At 44.2% G+C, this 17,288-nt stretch overlaps 1 protein-coding gene across 1 annotated transcript in view; it reads left to right on the top strand.

Annotated features, from left to right (window-relative positions):
• Positions 1-14,374, top strand: part of LOC107120708 (centrosome-associated protein 350-like) — an 88,538-nt gene extending 74,164 nt beyond the window's left edge. Inside the window, 9 exon segments of the mRNA XM_015423478.1 lie at positions 2,208-2,386; positions 2,970-3,106; positions 3,646-3,728; positions 5,031-6,306; positions 6,827-6,905; positions 9,069-9,467; positions 10,217-10,363; positions 13,557-13,679; positions 14,210-14,374. Coding sequence (XP_015278964.1) covers positions 2,208-2,386; positions 2,970-3,106; positions 3,646-3,728; positions 5,031-6,306; positions 6,827-6,905; positions 9,069-9,467; positions 10,217-10,363; positions 13,557-13,679; positions 14,210-14,374 — 2,588 coding nt within the window.
• The last annotated feature ends 2,914 nt before the right edge of the window (positions 14,375-17,288 follow it).

The raw sequence follows: 17,288 nt of genomic DNA, 5'->3' as shown, positions 1-17,288 counted from the left end.
GCTTAGGAATCTTCATTGCATAGTTCTTTGGTGGGGGGGGGGCAGGATGGAGTTGCCTACATTATTAACAGCTGTGTTTAAAAAGATATGTTCTGAAGAACGTTAAGAGGTGCTCTCATAGCACTGGACCCATTCCAGTCCAGCTTCTGTCCTGGCCACGGGACGGAGACAGTGTTGGTCACCCTGACAGAAGATCTCTGCAGACAACTGGACCAAGGCAGGTCAGAGCTGCTGTTGTTGCTCGATCTATCAGCAGCGTTTGACATAGTTGATTACAATCTTCTGACTCACTGCCTTGCCGACATAGGAGTCCGGGGGGTAGTCTTAAAGTGGCTCTCCTCCTTTCTCCGTGGTTGGGGACAGAGGGTGGCACAGGGAGAGAGGATGTCAACTAAGTACCCCTTAATGTGTAGGGTCCCTCAGGGGGCAGTCCTCTCCCTGATGTGATTCAACATCTATATGCACCCCCTTGCCCAGCTGGTACAGAGTTTTGGGTTGAGGTCTGCTACTGGACGGCTACCCAGATACCACCCTGCTTAATTTGACTGAGGGATTGGAGGCTGTGGTGGGATGATTAAAAAAGAGTAGACTGAGGCTGAATCCAGTGAAGACAGAGGTTCTGTGCCGGGGAGGGTGGGAGCGTCAGGGCTGGGGCATAGACACTAACACTGGCGCAGTCCATCAGGAGTTTGGGCGTAGTCCTGATGCCTCCTTAACTATGCAGGCCCAGGTCACTAATATTGCCAAACTGGCATTTTTCCATCTACGCCATGCGGCAATTGGCCAGTTTGGCGTAGTGGTTAAGTGCACAGACTCTAATCTGGGAGAACCGGGTTTGAGTCTCCACTCGCAGCTGCTGACTTGCACCTGCTGATGTGACCTTGGGTCAGTCACAAGCTCTGGCACAGCTGTTCCTGAAAGAGCAGTTTGTGTGAGAGTTCTCTCAGCCCCACCTACCTCACAGGGTGTCTGTTGTGGGGAGGGGAAGGGAAAGGAGTTTGTAAGCCGCTCTGAGACTCCGAGTGAAGGGCGGGGTATAAATCCACTTTCTTCTCCTCCTCCTCCTCCTCATGCTCTGACTTAGTCACAGTAATCCATGCGACAGTCTCCTCCAGATTAGACTGCTGTAACTCACTTTACACTGGCCTTCTCTTGAGACTGACCTGGAAACTTCAGCTGATCCAGAATGCAGTGGCGCGAGTCCTAACAGGAACACCAAGGACAGCACATATACAACCTGTGCTGCGTCAGCTACACTGGTTTCCAGTGGAGTACCGAGTCAGATTCAAGGTGTTGGTACTGGCCTTTAACGCCTTGAGTGGTCTGGGACCAGCGTATCTTCGGGGACCGTCTCCTCGGGTATGTCCCCGGGAGAGCATCATGCTCTGCTGAGAGCAATCTACTGGTGATGCCTGGCCCCAAAGACATCTGGCTGTCCTTGACCAGAACCAGGGCTTTTTTGGCCCTGGCTCCAACCTGGTGGAACTCTCTGCCAGCTTCCACCAAGGCCCTGTGAGATTTATTTGCAATTCCGCAGGGCCTGTAAGGCAGAGATGTTCCGCCAGGCTTTTGGTTGAGGACAGCGACGGTTTCAATCACAGCTGGCACCTTCCTCTTTACTCCTACCATGACCGCTTCCGCCTCCTTCATAACCTGCCCATGAGATGGAAGAACAGTCCAGAGTAGATTCTTAAGTTAAATTATCAACGCCATCTGGAGATGGTGTGAGTAAGATAAATTGAATGTTGATTTTAATCTGTATTTTTGTATGTTTTAACCTGTTGTAAATCGCCCAGAGCCCTGTGTGCTCAGGGATAAGGTGATTCAGAAGTCTAATAAATAATAATAATAATAATAGTTGGATAGAAATCAACAATACACAAGCATTTAAATTGCACTTTCTGTCCATCATTCTTATTAACAGGACTTGGGTGTTTTACACTACAAGCAAAAGTCAGGGCCATGCCCCAAAGATGTTTATACTTAAGCAGGAAGGAACAGGAGAAGGCAACAAGGAATGGACATAAGTAAAGGCAGTGGCCCGTAACTTAGATTTTGTAGTGATTGGGGCTGAAAATTAGAAGTTTTCAATGTGGGTTCGTGGAAGAAGTGGGTTTCAATGAGAGGTGGCATCACGAGATGTTCTAGGATCAATTGTACCCAGTCTTATTTTGCAACATATAAGGCAGTTACTTTCTCTAGAACAGTCAATCTTCTCTTATCAGAAACCTCCTCAGATCAGAGTGACATTGAAAGCCGAATCCAGGCACTAAAGAATGAGTTACGGAATAGAAAGTCTGTGGTCTACCAGCTGATAAAGGAGCAAAAGAAGAGGCACAAGGCGAGGCTGAAAGCCCAGGAGGCTAGCCTGGTCAAACAGTTAGAGGTAAGAAGTATTCAGAAGAGGCATTATTTCTCTTCTGAAGTCCATCTCACAATGAACTGCTAATTCATTGGTATAAGAGACTATTATTTATTTTAAGGTTCTCTGACACGAGGTAGTAATGTGCTGGGGAGAAAATGCTGAATCCTTCATGGATGTTATTTTTGTTCATATAGTTCAGTTAGCAGAATTACAGTTCTTCTCTTTAGTTGAAAGATGAACAGGGTTTATGCTATGTACTGTATTGTTGATGGCTTCTAATGTTCCCTGCATTTCTCTTCTCCCAGCAGCCCTCTTTGATTCCCCAAAAGCGAATGCTGGAGATTGCCGGGCTGACCCGGGTCCATATGGGTCCAGTGGCTGGAGTGAGAAGGGGGAATTGTTCAGTCTTCCCCTTTCTTAGTGTTAGTATATGTAGCAAGACTTAGATGCATCATTTAAAGCAGGTTGAAATAAAAATTGAACGACGGAAAATATTTACAAGAATACCTTTTGCTTTGGGCAGCTAAGCCACCCACAGAAATAAACTCCGAAAGAGCAGAAGCTTATCTTCTCTCACATCTTTTTTTTTTTTTTTAAATATCAGACTTATGATGAATTCATCAAGAAGACTGAAGCAGAGTTGAGTCACAATCTGGAGGCAGCACCTACAGCTAAACTGCAAATTAAAACTCCATCTTTTGTTACAGAGGAACCAAAGATCAAGCCACCTCCACTCCATAGGTAAACTGGATAAAGACTTAAAGCTTTTGTTTCTTGGGCGCCAAGTCTGATAAAACCTCACCAGTCCTCTACATGTGGTGGGGAAGAAGACTATGCCCACCTAGCATGACTGCCCCACTTCTATCGCCACTGGCCCTGTAAGTGGGGGTGTGATATTCTAATATAGCCTTCACGCATAGGCTTAGATTGCAAAGTTTGGACAGTTTTTATCTGGGAAACGGATCTAGGCACTTTGAATTTTAGGTGCATAGGACTGTTACATTCCCTTGTGTACAGTTGGTGGCATATGAGATAGGGTAGGCGTGCTGGGTGGCTAGGGAGGTAAAGCACACTCTTGTCCTCTCTCACCCCATGCATAGAGGAGTGGTCAGGAGTTGTGTGATCCTATTGAGCCCTGGTTGTGTTCCAGTATCTGAAAAAGAATTCCCACCTCTCCAGCCTCCAGAGGGTTTTTTAAAAAAATCCTTCTGTATCCAGCATTTTGTTCTGCGCTACTGTATTGTTTAAGCATCTGTAATGACACGGTGATTTTTCTCTAGACCTGAGAGGACAAGACGTTGGAAATCACTAACTGATTCTGTACACTGTAAGGGGTCTCCGGAGTCCTTAACAGAGCATATTGGTATGTAACTAGGCATGATTCCATGCAGGGAGGCTATTCCTGTGGTTAGGGTTGTGCATTTAGATATACACGAGCTGAAAATATACCCCAAAATACTTTATTTTTCAGGTATATTTTGGCATCCCAAAGATATTTTTAAAAACTGGGGGGAGGGTCCTTGAAAAAAACCCATATATATTTGGTATTTTCCAGGAAGATTGGGAACCAGCATTGCAGGCTCCCTTGGACTGTTTTTGCTTTCCTTTACTTTCCCCCCCACTTTGTTACTTTGTATGGTGTTTTTATGGGCTTCCCAGCTGTTTTTGTCAATTTCAAACTTCTCTTGTTAGTTTCAAGAGGGTTTTCCCCCTTCTGCCCTTTCCAGTTTGCAAAATCCTGCCCCTCCCCCTCGGGTTTGGATTTCTGACATTGTGCTTTGAGATCAGTCCTTTTAAGCTTGCAGTGCCAGTGGCATTGGATTCTGCATTGCATTGTAACTGAAGAAGAAGAAGAGTTGATTTTATACCCCGCTTATCACTACCCGAAGGAGTCTTGGAGCAGCTTACAATCATTTACAGTCCCAGGGAGCCAGTTTGGTGTAGTGGTTAAGTGTGTAGACTCTAATTTGGGAGAACCGGGTTTGATTCCCCACTCCTCCACTTGCAGCTGCTGGATGACCTTGGGCAAGCCGTAATTCTGATAAGAGCTGTTCTTGAAAAAGAGCAGCTTCTGTCAAGAGCTCTCTCAGCTCCACCTACCTCACAGGGTGTCTGTTGTGGGGAGGGGAAGGGAAAGGAGTTTGTAAGCCGCTCTGAGACACCTTTGGGTAGTGAAGGGCGGGGTATAAATCCAATCTCTTCTTCTTCTTCTTCCTCCTCCTCCTCCTCTTCTTCTGCTGCTGCTGCTGTGTTTCCGCTCTGTTTTAGATTTCTGCTTGGTTTCCGATTTCTCCAGTCGTAACTGATGCTCCCTCTAAGCTGTGGAGTCTTGTGAGCAAAAATTCTACTTTGTGATCTACTGGCATTAAAACTATGAGCGAGCAATTTGGCTGCTGCATGTTTTTTGAAGGGGCAAAGGGAGCTTCAGGTTTCCTTTCCACTCTGCTTTCACTTGTGGAAGCTGTGAACAGAGTGCTTCTTGCCACTTTTCTCTGCCTTCACATGTCCTTCCTAGGGCCCTCTTTAATTCTTGACTCTTAACTACTTAAGTGGGATGACCAAATAGCAATTGTTCTCTGCCTTCACATGTCCTTCCTAGGGCACTCTTTAATTAATTGCAATTATTATGCAAAAATGTTTTAAATATTTCTTTCCCTCCCCCAAGATGCTGTATCACTTTCTGAGAGATCTGACTCTTCACACCCAAAGAAATTCATTGAGGCAGAGATTCAGACCGAGGAGCATTTCCGAGCTCTATCCCCAGTCCTCGCCCCACAAAAAGCCGGAGCAGAATCTGGTGATTCGCTGGATGGTTTCCCCTCCTTGGCTGTCCTCAAAGATTTAGGAGACTTGTACAAAATGTCCCATGTGTCACAGAGCACTTTTGAAGATGCGACAAGTCATGATCTTCACATTTCCACTGACAGATCTGTAGTACAAGAGGAGGTGGAGCCTGTAAAATCAGGAGACTCTGAGCCAGATGGCACCCACAAGTTTTCTGGAAGACCCGATGCTTCTGGTTTGGACACTGAGCAAAAGAATGGCCTGACCGTCTTGTTAAAGATGAGCACTGATCCTGAGATGGGCTTGGCTGTCGTGTGTGTTCAGGATGGAAAGGAGATACCAAAGTGGGAGGAAAGCTACAGGGATGAGAAATGTGCTGCATCAGGCCAGTCCTCTCAGAAGCTGGATGAGACCTTGCTTTCAGAACAGCTGGCTGCTTGCACAGAGACACGGGATCCTAATGGTTTTGAGAGATCTTCATCAAGAAAACGTAGTTCAGACGATGGGGCACCCAATACTGAGTGTTACAAGGATGATTTTGACACCTCTGTGTCCTCTCTTGGAAAAGACTCTAGGTCACATGGAGAGAAACCGTGGCATACAAAAACCCCTAGGAGCAGGTCTGCAAGTATTGGAAGTGACAAGGAAGTGAGTGACTGTCTCTGCGACAACGTTCTGTCTGTGGCTTCCAGCGTTCCTTCAGAAAGACTGTTAATCCTGAACTCGCCAAGAGAACTGATGGAGAGTAAAGAGCGCAGTGATGTGGAGGGAGAATCAACTCATCTTGATTCATCACTTTGGGCTTCCTCTTGCAAGGCAGAAGAAGAGGAAAGTCCCCTACAAGATTTCAGCATCGGGGACAGAGTCCTTGTCGGTAACGTCCAGCCTGGGACACTGAGATTTAAGGGCCTGACCGATTTTGCTGAAGGCTTTTGGGCTGGCGTGGAATTAGACAAGCCTGAAGGAAAGAATAATGGCACCTACGGTGGCATTAAATATTTTGATTGTAGAGGAAAACATGGGATTTTCGCTCCTCCGCGAAAAATCTCACGGATTTCGGAGCATTTGGGTGGCCTCGTGGACACAAAGGAGCACTCTTTCTGCCCGATTCAGCTTCGGAGCATTTGGGTGGCCTCGTGGACACGCAGGGGGAAATTGTGAGTGAAAAATCTCTCCAGGATAAATCCCGAAGAGGTGCATCTACCTTAGAGGGTCACTATCACTTACGGCAACTTCTTGTGATGCGTTCTGAAATGTTTTGGGGAGTGTATATGCAGAGATGTGGAAAACATTGGTAGGCATCCCAAGAGCTGCTTAAACTCACGCAAGGAGTCTGCGCTAATTCAGCACAATTTTCGGCTTCTCTAAACCACATATATCACCCCCCTGCCCCATGTCACACACTGTTTTGGAGGCTTCGCTGTTTTAAAAGCGGCTTGCCATGCAGCACCCGGGACTGCTGTTTGAAAAACCTCCCATAGACTTCTTGGTTCTTGGCTCTGACCATTGGGCCTATGCTTAGTCTGAGCATGCTGGCACCAGAATACCACCTGTTCACTTAATCTTATATTGTTTGCCTGCCAACAAAGTTTAAAAGCAAAGAAGATTGTTGAGCAAGACCAAAGGAATTTCTGCTCATGCTTGTGTTAATAGATTATCCTTTGAATTTGTGTAAAGGATGCCTGTCAACAACAAAAAAGTTGGCTCTACTATGGGGACGTTCCTCCTTTTGACTGCATCTGATTCTGCTGCAGCAGTAACTGTATGGATGCTTTTATTCGAGGCATGCACACTTTTTCAAATACATTGGAATGGTAGGTAAGGTTCACACTTATAGACAGGGGCTGAACAGTAAATTAGCATGTAACATGATGAAGATGTGCAAAGTCAAAACAAAATAACATCCAATGGGGAGTATCAGTTTACTTCCCACAATTAGAAAATATACCTGTATACATTTATCTGCTGTTTTGACATATGTATTGCTTTGTAGCTGGTTTTTTTCTTCTTAATATTTTTATTGAGTATATATATTACAATTTCATACAGATATTTCTTTCCTAATATATTATACTCCTTTTGAAACTAAACAAAAGAGAGAAAAACCATTGAGGTGACATATCATCTGTTTACATCTTAATCCCAATCTTGTTTCTAACCTCTTCTTTTTCTTATTTCCTTATATTACTCACTTATAATACCACCATGCAACTTCCTCTATATCATATTATATTCTTCTTGTAGCTGTTGACCTTATAACCTTAGCTTGTTATTTTGTTTTGTCTTTGCGCATCTTCATCATGTTACATGTTAATTTGCTGTTCAGCCCCTGTCTATAAATTTGAACCTTACCTGCCATTCCACTGTATTTGGAAAAGTGTGCATGCCCACGAAAGCTCATGCCTTGAATAAAACTTTGTTGGTCTTAAAGGTGCCCCACTGGACTCTAAATTTGTTCTACTGCTTCAGACCAACACAGGTGACCACCTGGATCTATCTGTATGGACGCTATCCGCATACTTCAGGGCTCTTTTTGTAGAAAAAGCCCAGCAGGAACTCATTCGCATAATAGGCCACACCCAACAGCAAAACTCATTAGCATATTAGGCCACACCCTGACAGCACCGCTCATTAGCACATTAGGCCACCCCCCCATGTTACCAGAAGTGTGGTCATCCAGCCACACCCACCTTTCCCTTCTTATTTTGTTTACCTTGTTTGTTGTCAAAACCCAGGGCTTTTTTTGTAGCAGGAACTCCTTTGCATGTTAGGCCCCACACCCCTAATGTAGCCAATCCTAATGAGTTTCTGCTATTGGGGGTGGCCTATTATGCTAATGAGTTCCTGCTGGGTGTGGCCAAATCAGGAGCCAGCCGGAACTCCGTTCCTGTGCGTTCCTGCCCAAAAATAGCCCTGCTCATGCTCTAGGGCAGGGGCGGCTGAGCTTCCTTAATGTAAGAGTGACAGGGTAAGAGCCACACAGAATAAATGTCAGATGTTTGAGAGCTGCAAGACGTGAACAAATATCACACATACGTTTTTATTGGAAAATATGCAGATTTGCTCTTTATTAACATTAAATGAGATTGCCAAAAATAAAAAGGGGTAAAAATAGATACTGATAAATATAACTGGACAAATGAATATCATTATTTGTTTGCTAATGATATTTGTCTAAGAGAGAGGTGGGAAAAAAGAGATAGAGAGAGAAACAAAGAAAACAAATAGATGGGGGGGAGGGAGGGGGAAGGAAGAAAAGAAGGAAAGAAGGTGGGGAGAAAGCAACTTTAACTTTAAATGCATCCTCCAGGGCCCCCCCCCCCAGCTGGCTGGGCAAAAGGATTTAAAGAGGCAAATGCCTTCTCCAAACCGGCCAGCGGGGGGGAGGGGTGTCTTTGAGAAAGCATTTAAAATTAAAGCTGCTTTCTTTCTCTGCTCCCCCCCCCTCATCTCAAGCCTACACGGGGGTGGGGGGAACACTGGCTGGGGAAGGGAAGACCAATTGGGGAGGCATGCCTCCCCGTCGCTTCCTAGCCGCCCTGCCGGGAGCCACACAATATGTGTGAAAGAGCCGCCTGCTCTAGGGCTGCATGCTACTACTGTAACCTTTCTCACTGTAATTGCTCTGCATACACAACGTCCTAAAAATGTTGTTGGAAAGTGATACCATAGAGAAGAGCTTTTCCTTTTGCTTCCCCTTTCTGTGTGTGGCACTGAGCTCTTCTCTGATTTCATTGGAAACGTGTCTAAGGGATGTATAAATCCAACAAATACTGCTGTTCTCCAGCTTCCATGACTGTTGAAATGTGGGGTGACATTGCCCAACATCACAGCCCGTTGAACTTTGGTAATTATTTAATTGTGGTGCATACCGCATGCATGCTCTAAAATAGTAACATTTATTTTTCTTATTGTACAGGAAAGCCCTGTATTTGGTGCCAGTGGGCAGGAAGAGCTTGCCAAGAGTCTGGCAGGGTTGGAGCGTAGCCAGGAGTTCCTGAGTGTGTTAGGAGATGACCGAGACTGGTTTGATGAGGACTTTGGCTTGAGTACTCATGAACTCCCTCTGAAGCAAGCTGAAGAATCCGCAGTGTTGCCAAAGATAGAGCCTCCCAAAGTGTCCTCCAGGCTATGTGAACCACCCTTAGGTGTCCCATACACTGCAAAGGAGGTGGAGGTCTTGGTGCATGAAGCAGCTGAGGAACTATGGAAGTGCAAAGAGCTGGGGCGTGACCTTCAGGCTGCTGGTTTTCCAAGGGATCTAAGTGATTCCCCCAAAGATGATATCAAAGCCATCAGCAAACAAATCTATAAACAGGTACAGCTCTGGGGACATTCTTCTCATCTACTGACTCAAGAATTCTGAACCAGCCTGTCTTTTGGAAGAACTGAGCTTGGTGCACCCCCAAATACAAGAGAGGCTGACCCCACAATTATACTTGTGCTCACAAGTCCTGGGTCTTGAGGACAAGCAACTCTAAAGGCTGGGAACAGTTAGGCTGATTTTGCACAAGGAGCTGCGCCGCCATTGCACCTCTCTTTGCCCCGTTTCCATTGGTCAATTTCCCACTAGAAGCTGCGCGGCCGCATTTTGACCCACGACTTTGCCCGATTTTCCCAGCGGTTTCGTGATCCTGTTTTTTGAGGACCACAAAACCGCAGGGGAAATCAGGCAAAGCCGTGGGTCAAAATGCGGCCATGTGGCTTCGAGTGAGAAATTGACCAATGGAAATGGGGCAAAGGGAGGCGCAGCTCCTTGTGCGAAATCAGCCTCAGTGTGCTTTCAGGCCCATGTGCAAACAAAGGAAGAAAATGATCCTTGGAAAAACACGGACTACTCTGTTGGCCCCCAGCATATGTTAACAGTGGTAGGTGGGTTGGGCCAGTCTCTCAAAAGTGAGTGTAAAAGAGAATGAGCACAAGAGAGTTCAATAGATTAGAAAGGCTCTAAAATAACTACTCCCCATGCAGACTAAATTGCAACCTCTGGTCTGCACGGTGAATAGTTCTCTCCTAAATATCATCAAGAAGAAACTTAAAGAATACTTTTTCCTTTTATTTTCTGAGGCTGTGTTTGACTTAACAAGAGAGACTTTTGGAGAAATCTTCGCAGAAGATCCAAATTTGAGCCAGCCTGTATGGACGAACCCCTGCAGGATCACTTCTACATACTTCCATCGAGTAAAAGATCCAAGCAACCCTGAGGAAGTCAAGGTATGTTTGAAGCTGTTAATTTGAACTTAGTTCACTTGGTGTTCTTCATGCATAAGCCATAAAGTGTTCTGTGGAAATGTGGGTTATCTCATCTAGAATTTAAGTTTATGATTTATCTCTGAAAACTGTAACTGATAGAATCCAGGTGGTCAGCCACGTTGGTCTGAAGGCTAGCAGTAGAACAAATTTAGAGTCCGGTGGGGCTCCTTTAAGATCTGCAAAGGTTCATTCAAGGTGTGAGCTTTTGTGTGCACGCATACTTCCTCAGACACATTGAAATAGAAGTTATCAGTCCATACATATAGAGAGTGAACAGCAAATTAACATGTAACATGATGAAGATGAGCAAAGACAAAACTAAATAACAAGCTAAGGTTATAAGGTCAACGGTTGTAAAGCAATAAATATGTCAGAATAGCAGATAAATGTGTAAAAGTATCTTTTCTAATTGTGGGAAGTAAACTGATACTCTTAATTCTCTTAGGCGTGGAGGTCACTTAACAGCATTTTTTTCTTTTTTGAGATGGATGCAGCAAAACCTCCCAATATTCCTTGCATTACATTCAGTACTCTAATATACTATTCTGAATAAGAAATACACTAAAATACAGAGGATTGTTAGACGAATTACTTTATTTACAGCAATTGGCAATTTATAAATGGGTTCTTGCCAGTTTATACCAAGGTCCTGTTCCCATCAAGGATTACCAGTAAAGGATTCGAGGCTGTTGTGGTTAAAATAGATGTCTTTTACTTAAAAATATATCTCATACAAACAATACTGATGCACTCACACATTCAATCAAGTTCTGGAATTAAGCACGGTTGCATTAGCAGGTAGGGGTGATGATGGGCAAGTCTTGCAGCTTGGTTATTCCAATGAAGAATGGATGGGAAGAAATGGAAAACTAAGGAATTCGCACATGACCAGAACCAGCCGGAACGTGTGGGCAGTAGAGACAAGGGTTGGGGGTAGCAAGTGGGACTCAAGAGGAGTAAAAGCAGACAGGGGTCGTCTTGGGGGGAATGCTAGCTAGGAGGAGTCAGGTGACTGGTTCCCTCCTTTTATAGGGGGTCCAAGAGATGGGTGGTAACTGTGCCAACCTCTTGACCCACCTACCTGTTAGTCCGTCCCAAAAACAATCCTATTGGTTGCATGTGGGAAGGGGTGGTTACCTAAGAGGAGTGGCCAATATTGTAACCTAAAACCCTTACTCATAGTATGGCATCTGGACAGGTGTGAAACCTAGGCGTCAGGATGCTCCATTGTAGTGCTGATGAAGCTGGCCATTCCATTGATAACAAAATGTCCATATGGCAGGAAATTCCATCTCAGGAACAAAGCAAGTGATGGGTAGTACGTGACTACAAGCTGCTCTGTCATGGGGGCTGTCTCTTCCTAGAGTTGTTGTTTCCATTGCTCACAATAATGGAGGTTTGTGCTTCTTCACCTGGCTGGGTAACTGTGTAGCTGAAACTTTATTTACATGTAAGGTATGTGCATGCACCTTCTATGTGTGGCATCACAACGGGTGACCTAAAGTGTTCAGCTTTCTGAGCCTGTGTGTGTGTGTGCACAGTCCATTGTGTGTAGCAATAAATAGTCCATAAAGCAAATATCAGGCTTATTCTCTAACAAGGATGTATAATCCTTCTTGTTGAGAATACACATGTGAGGACTGAATGAGTTAGCATATGTAATGAGATAGGAAACCAATATCCCTATTGAGTTCTGGGGAGGTTTTTTTCCTCTGAATCTGAAACATTGATTCCTCCCCTCCCCCTGTTTCTTCTTGTGCTGAGGTATAAAGGTGTCTTACTGCTGGTTTATCTATTACAGACCAGAGAAAGGAGTAGACTTTATGTGGGAAGATTCCCTACTGATCTTGTTGAAGCATTGCACATTCCACTTCATTTCTTCCAAACAAAATACACCAAGCTTGGAGCTTACCAACCTGTGCTATTTCCATGGAAAGGGAGATGTCACACCATGGAAATAGCACATAGATAGAATAGAACAGTTTCATTAATATGCAGTAGCCGTCATGAGGAAGGCCTTTCCTGTCCTGAACAAAAGTCTCCTTGCATCTACTACATTTCTAGTATACGTTAGGACTCTCCCTCCCCCTCCCAGTGGGGGAGGGGGGGAATCTTCAGTCAGTTTTCGCTAACATTTACAGAAATAGGGGAAACCTTTTAAATAAATCTTCTCAAATGGAAAGTGTGCACACCCGTTAATTGTTACAGCTACAATTAACTACAAAGTTATTATTAAATTGGTACATTCAGATTCTATATATTCTAGATTCTTTATATTTAAGTTTCTGAGCAGAAGAGTTAGTTGGCGAAATAATACTCTTTTGCCTCCTCTTGGGATGAATCAGGGATTAGAATTTTACAGTTTTCAGTTACCCTGATGTGTTCGCGGAAGGGCCAGAAAATATTACCTGGGAATGTGTTAGATCTTTCGCCTATTATGCATGGATATTTTCCCTTGCTTTCATCGTGCATGTCTGTCAGGTTTTCTTTGTCATTCTGCATTTCCCCTAGTTTTCACCATGCACGTCCACCAGGTTTTCTTTTTCGTTCTGTGTTTGCTTTCCGGTCACCATTTCCCCGGGCTGAGAGTGCTTTTGTGCTGGTTTTTTCCTTTGCTTCGCCTCCTTGCTGAGGGTAATTCAAAAGCGCATGCATTACTTTGGATTCCCCCCCACACCTTTTTCCCGCCCCCTGCAGAGGCAACTGCACCATGCACATCAAGGTTGTTCTGCCCATCTTGTACCTTCCACCAATCATTGGTGTAATCAGCCCAGCTTTCCACTGTGCTTGATTGGTAGCACAGGACCCAATGCCGGCCTTCCCCTTCCCCCTCCCCCTCTCAGCTCTTGCAAAGAGGCTTCTTTTTTCTCTCTCTCCAGTAGCTGCAGAATAAATAAATAACAGCAGAGAAAAAATAATGGTTCAAAAGGCAGGCACACAAAACTGAAGTCAAGCTTTAAAGGCTTGACTGCTCAGATCCTTTGCCGTAAGCTGTCTGTGCATAATGGGCCTTTGACTGCCCAATCCTATATCCAGTGATAATTCCTTAAATAAAGATATTCCATCCAATTGTTGTTTTTTTAGAGCGTATAGTGTGAATAGAAAGCACTTCCTTCAAATAATTCTGTGTTTGTGTTTGTCCACTGTACTTTAGAGCTTCATAGCAACGGAGGTGCTAAAGCTGTTAAATTGGAAAAAGGAGCCAAGCAACAGAGTGGGCTGGCAGAAAATGATCAAATGTGGACATAAAAAATATTATAGAGTCAATCAAGTGCTGGTCAGTAATTTTTTTAAAAAACTTTGTACTTGATATCCAGAAATAAGTACCTATGGGAAATGTTGGTTAGGTCTCAAAGCATGGACATGATCCAGCCAAAGTTAAGTACTTTCGAGTCCCATTCACTTCAGTGGGAGTTGTTTAAGCACTTAGTGGAGTCTTAGTGAACACTATCTATAGAATGGCTTAGTGTGAAAAGTGAATAGCAAGGACTTTCTCCCGATGTCAGTCTCCTCTCCTCCATTTTATCCTCACAATAACCCTGTGAAGTAGGCTAGGCTGAGAAAAAGAGAGAGTGACTGGCCAAAGGCAACCCAGCAAGCTTCCATGACAGAGTGGGGATTTGAACTTGGTTCTCCCAGATCCTAGTCTGACAATCTAACCACTACACCACTCTGACTGTTACCTATTTCATTGTGACTTGTCCGAGAGGAAGAAAAGCCATAGATGGTTACACGAACACTCACCAAGCAACGTCTGTTTAACCACAGTGACTTTTCCTCCCTACTCTCCCTCTCTAAAATTTTCAGTTGCAGGAACTGCATGAAGAGGAAGTTCAGTGGATGAATTATGAGGAGGAGGCGCTATATGTAAAGATGCACCTGGCAGATGGGATTTTTGAGGCCTTAATCAGAGAGACAATTGATGTCCTTAACCAGATCAAAGGAAAACAGGACAGATTACTGCCCATGTGATGTCCAGGCTGGATACCTTTGTCATAGCGATGTTGCTGCTGATGCACAATATGACCTTGAACACAGCTGAGAAGAGAGAAGACAGCGTGACATCTCCCCCTTCCCATCTTTGATTTTTAGAGGCTTCACCCTGGATTTGTTCCAAAAAGAGCCTGCCCATTGATCCTTTAATGGTCTGTTTACAGCAACTGTGCTCTGCATTTCAGATTCATTTTGTTACCCCAGATATCCCATATAAAATTCACTGTCAACAGTGAAAACTTAAACCATCAAGTAAACATTGTTTTTTATTTAAACAGCTGCTGTTCTAATCTGGTTTTGGTCATAAGTAGTAACTTTTGTTAGCCATTGTAATGATTTATCCTGCATTCAAAATCTGCGTAGGTCTCTTTCTGCTCACTCTCCCTGTTTTGTACTATTCCTGTGTTCATCTTTCTGTCTCAAAATGTGGACCTGGAGACTGTCACTGGATTAATCTAGGGGAAGCTGGATGGTTCTCGCTCCCGCTGTCTCTAAGCGGAATGAAAAGCGAGCACAAAGGTGAATCTGAGGCAAATGGCCCTATTTTTCCAGAGTTTTAGTTCTTCTCCCAAGGAACCACCTAAGTAAACATGTACTCAGGATTTCTAAGGCCCTTGACATGCAGGAGTTGCTCCCGGTAGGTCTTTGAACACGTTTCTTCTTCTCTTGCTTCCCGCCTGGGATAACGTGTTGGCAGAGCCATGACTTGGACGTGTTAGGGCTAGGAGAGTGTGTGACTTGGGGGGGGTTGTTTTGTACGCATGGTGAATTTCTTTTTTAACGTATTTTATAATTTGCATGTTAGAAATGTATGTCTAGTGCTACAGTGGCTGCATTACCTGATGACTGAAAATACCACAGTCTGGGAAGGGTGGCTGTATTGTAGGGGGAAATCCATCTCTGAGAAAGAAAGAGGGAAGTGGTGAAGAGTCGTGCATCTCTTCCACTGTGGGGTGAAAAGAGTGGCACAGACGCGTGGAGTTACGGAGAAAGCACCTGAAACGGATCGTGGAAACCTAGTGTCATCATCCCCACCCCACCCCCAGTGGTTCCTCAGTTAGGACACAGCCACTGTCAGACATAATGAGAAGACCAAGCAGATGGCAAGAAGACACAGCTAATCCAGGCTTGAATGCTGATGCCTTAATTTGAAATCTGTTTAACTTGGCATGACGTACAGAGCCAGAGCTATTTCCAAGTCAGATGTCCTGTCTTTGTGTGAACACAGCACTCCAGCATGGGAGGAAGCACTCCAAGGGCTATGTGACCCCAAAGATTTTGTGGGAAGAGTTGTGCCCTTTCCCCTCCCGTCTCCTTTAGTTGCTTGGGCTTCCATCCATGCCTACCTCTGCCAATACTCCTTAGTAAGCCTCTTTTGAACGCTTTTTGTGATTCATTTGCCTTTTGCATAACGATGTTCCACCCTATATGTATGGGAATGTTGTGTTCTCCTTGATACTGTTTGGAAAATGTGGCCTTCACATTTTCGCAATACTTGAATGAAAGTGTGCATTCGCAAAAGAAATTCGGTAGCCCAGTGTTCAGAGACCCTTGAAGTAACTGCACCAGAGACTTCTTCAAATTATTTTTGTTGTCTTAGGCTCGACTGCTATTTCCAGCAGAAACAGTTGACACAAGATGTCCATTTAAATTTTTAAGGGTTTTTAATTGTTTAAAGAATCGCTTAATGTTGATAAGCAAAACTCTTGAAAATTTATTTGACTTCTAGCAAGTAGAAACATGTGTGCGAGACTGGAAAGTTGTAATGTAGTAGACAAGATGAAATAAGATTGATTTCCTTGTATTTTTGTTTCACAGAGCCTTTTGATATACGTTGGGAAAGCTGTCTGGGGGAGACCCTTCTCCCCTGGCAGAGACGATAGCTCACTCTTTGTATGTGAGAATAACTTGCTCAAACTGGTTTCCAGGCCAGTTTCAGCCAATAGTTTCTCACACCCCTATACAGTATAGTTTATTAGATTGCAGGATGTAAGGTTTCTTGGTAACTATGATTTATAACACAACCATGGTAGTGCCTGTGTACATATGCACCAGTGTAAATATCTTGGTTCATTTGAGATGTACTTTAAAATCTTTAAGTTTATTTATGAATTATCTGGTTCCTCATTCTTTTCCGCATCAAACACAACTGCTCATATGGTGTTAATTCTGTGCATCCATCTTTTACAAATATTTTCCAAAAATATTTCCCAAAAGTGGCTGGCCAAGGGACATGGGGACAACAGATATCCCACGTCTGAAATGGCCACACCTTCCCCCCTCCCTCACCTGTTCTGGCATTTTAAAAGGCATGGTGGAAGGGGAAACAAGAGTGCCGTGCTACAGGCTTGATCAAGAATCGTTGGGTTCTGATGCCCTTGCAACATTTTTAAATCACTTTGAAATGGAGGCATCCTCATGGATGCTGCCACATCTAGTTTGGCATAGTCTATAGCCATTGATAGACCCCTTTAAATAAAAAACAAAAAAACGACCTGCCTTTAAACTCTCAGGTGCAATTAAACAAGAACAAAATCTCTCCGTCCAAGCCCATTTTGGTCATTTCATGTTAGCAAGGACTATTTTTCCATAACTGTGGCCAGAAAATGAACACAAGTCATGGGGGGAAAACAGCCTGCTGATCTGGGCATGACATCTGGAGCACTTACTAAAACCTGCTTCATAGGTTTTCCTGGACACATGGGCTATCAAACCTGTGATAATATGGATAGTTAGCTTTTTGTCAGTTGCACTAGTTACTGTAAACAGTTTACACAGCCTCATTTGTAATACTGGAGCTACTTTTGAAGAAGAGATTGGATTTATACCCCACCCTTCACCACCCAAAGGTGTCTCAGAGGGGCTTACAATCTCCTTTCCCTTCCCCTCCCCT

The sequence above is a fragment of the Gekko japonicus genome, unplaced genomic scaffold, assembly GCF_001447785.1.
Source record: "Gekko japonicus isolate JY-2015 unplaced genomic scaffold, Gekko_japonicus_V1.1 scaffold2421, whole genome shotgun sequence".
Lineage (NCBI taxonomy): Eukaryota > Metazoa > Chordata > Lepidosauria > Squamata > Gekkonidae > Gekko > Gekko japonicus.
The sequence above is the reverse complement of the archived record's forward strand: the minus strand, read 5'-3'. Positions and strand labels throughout refer to the sequence as shown.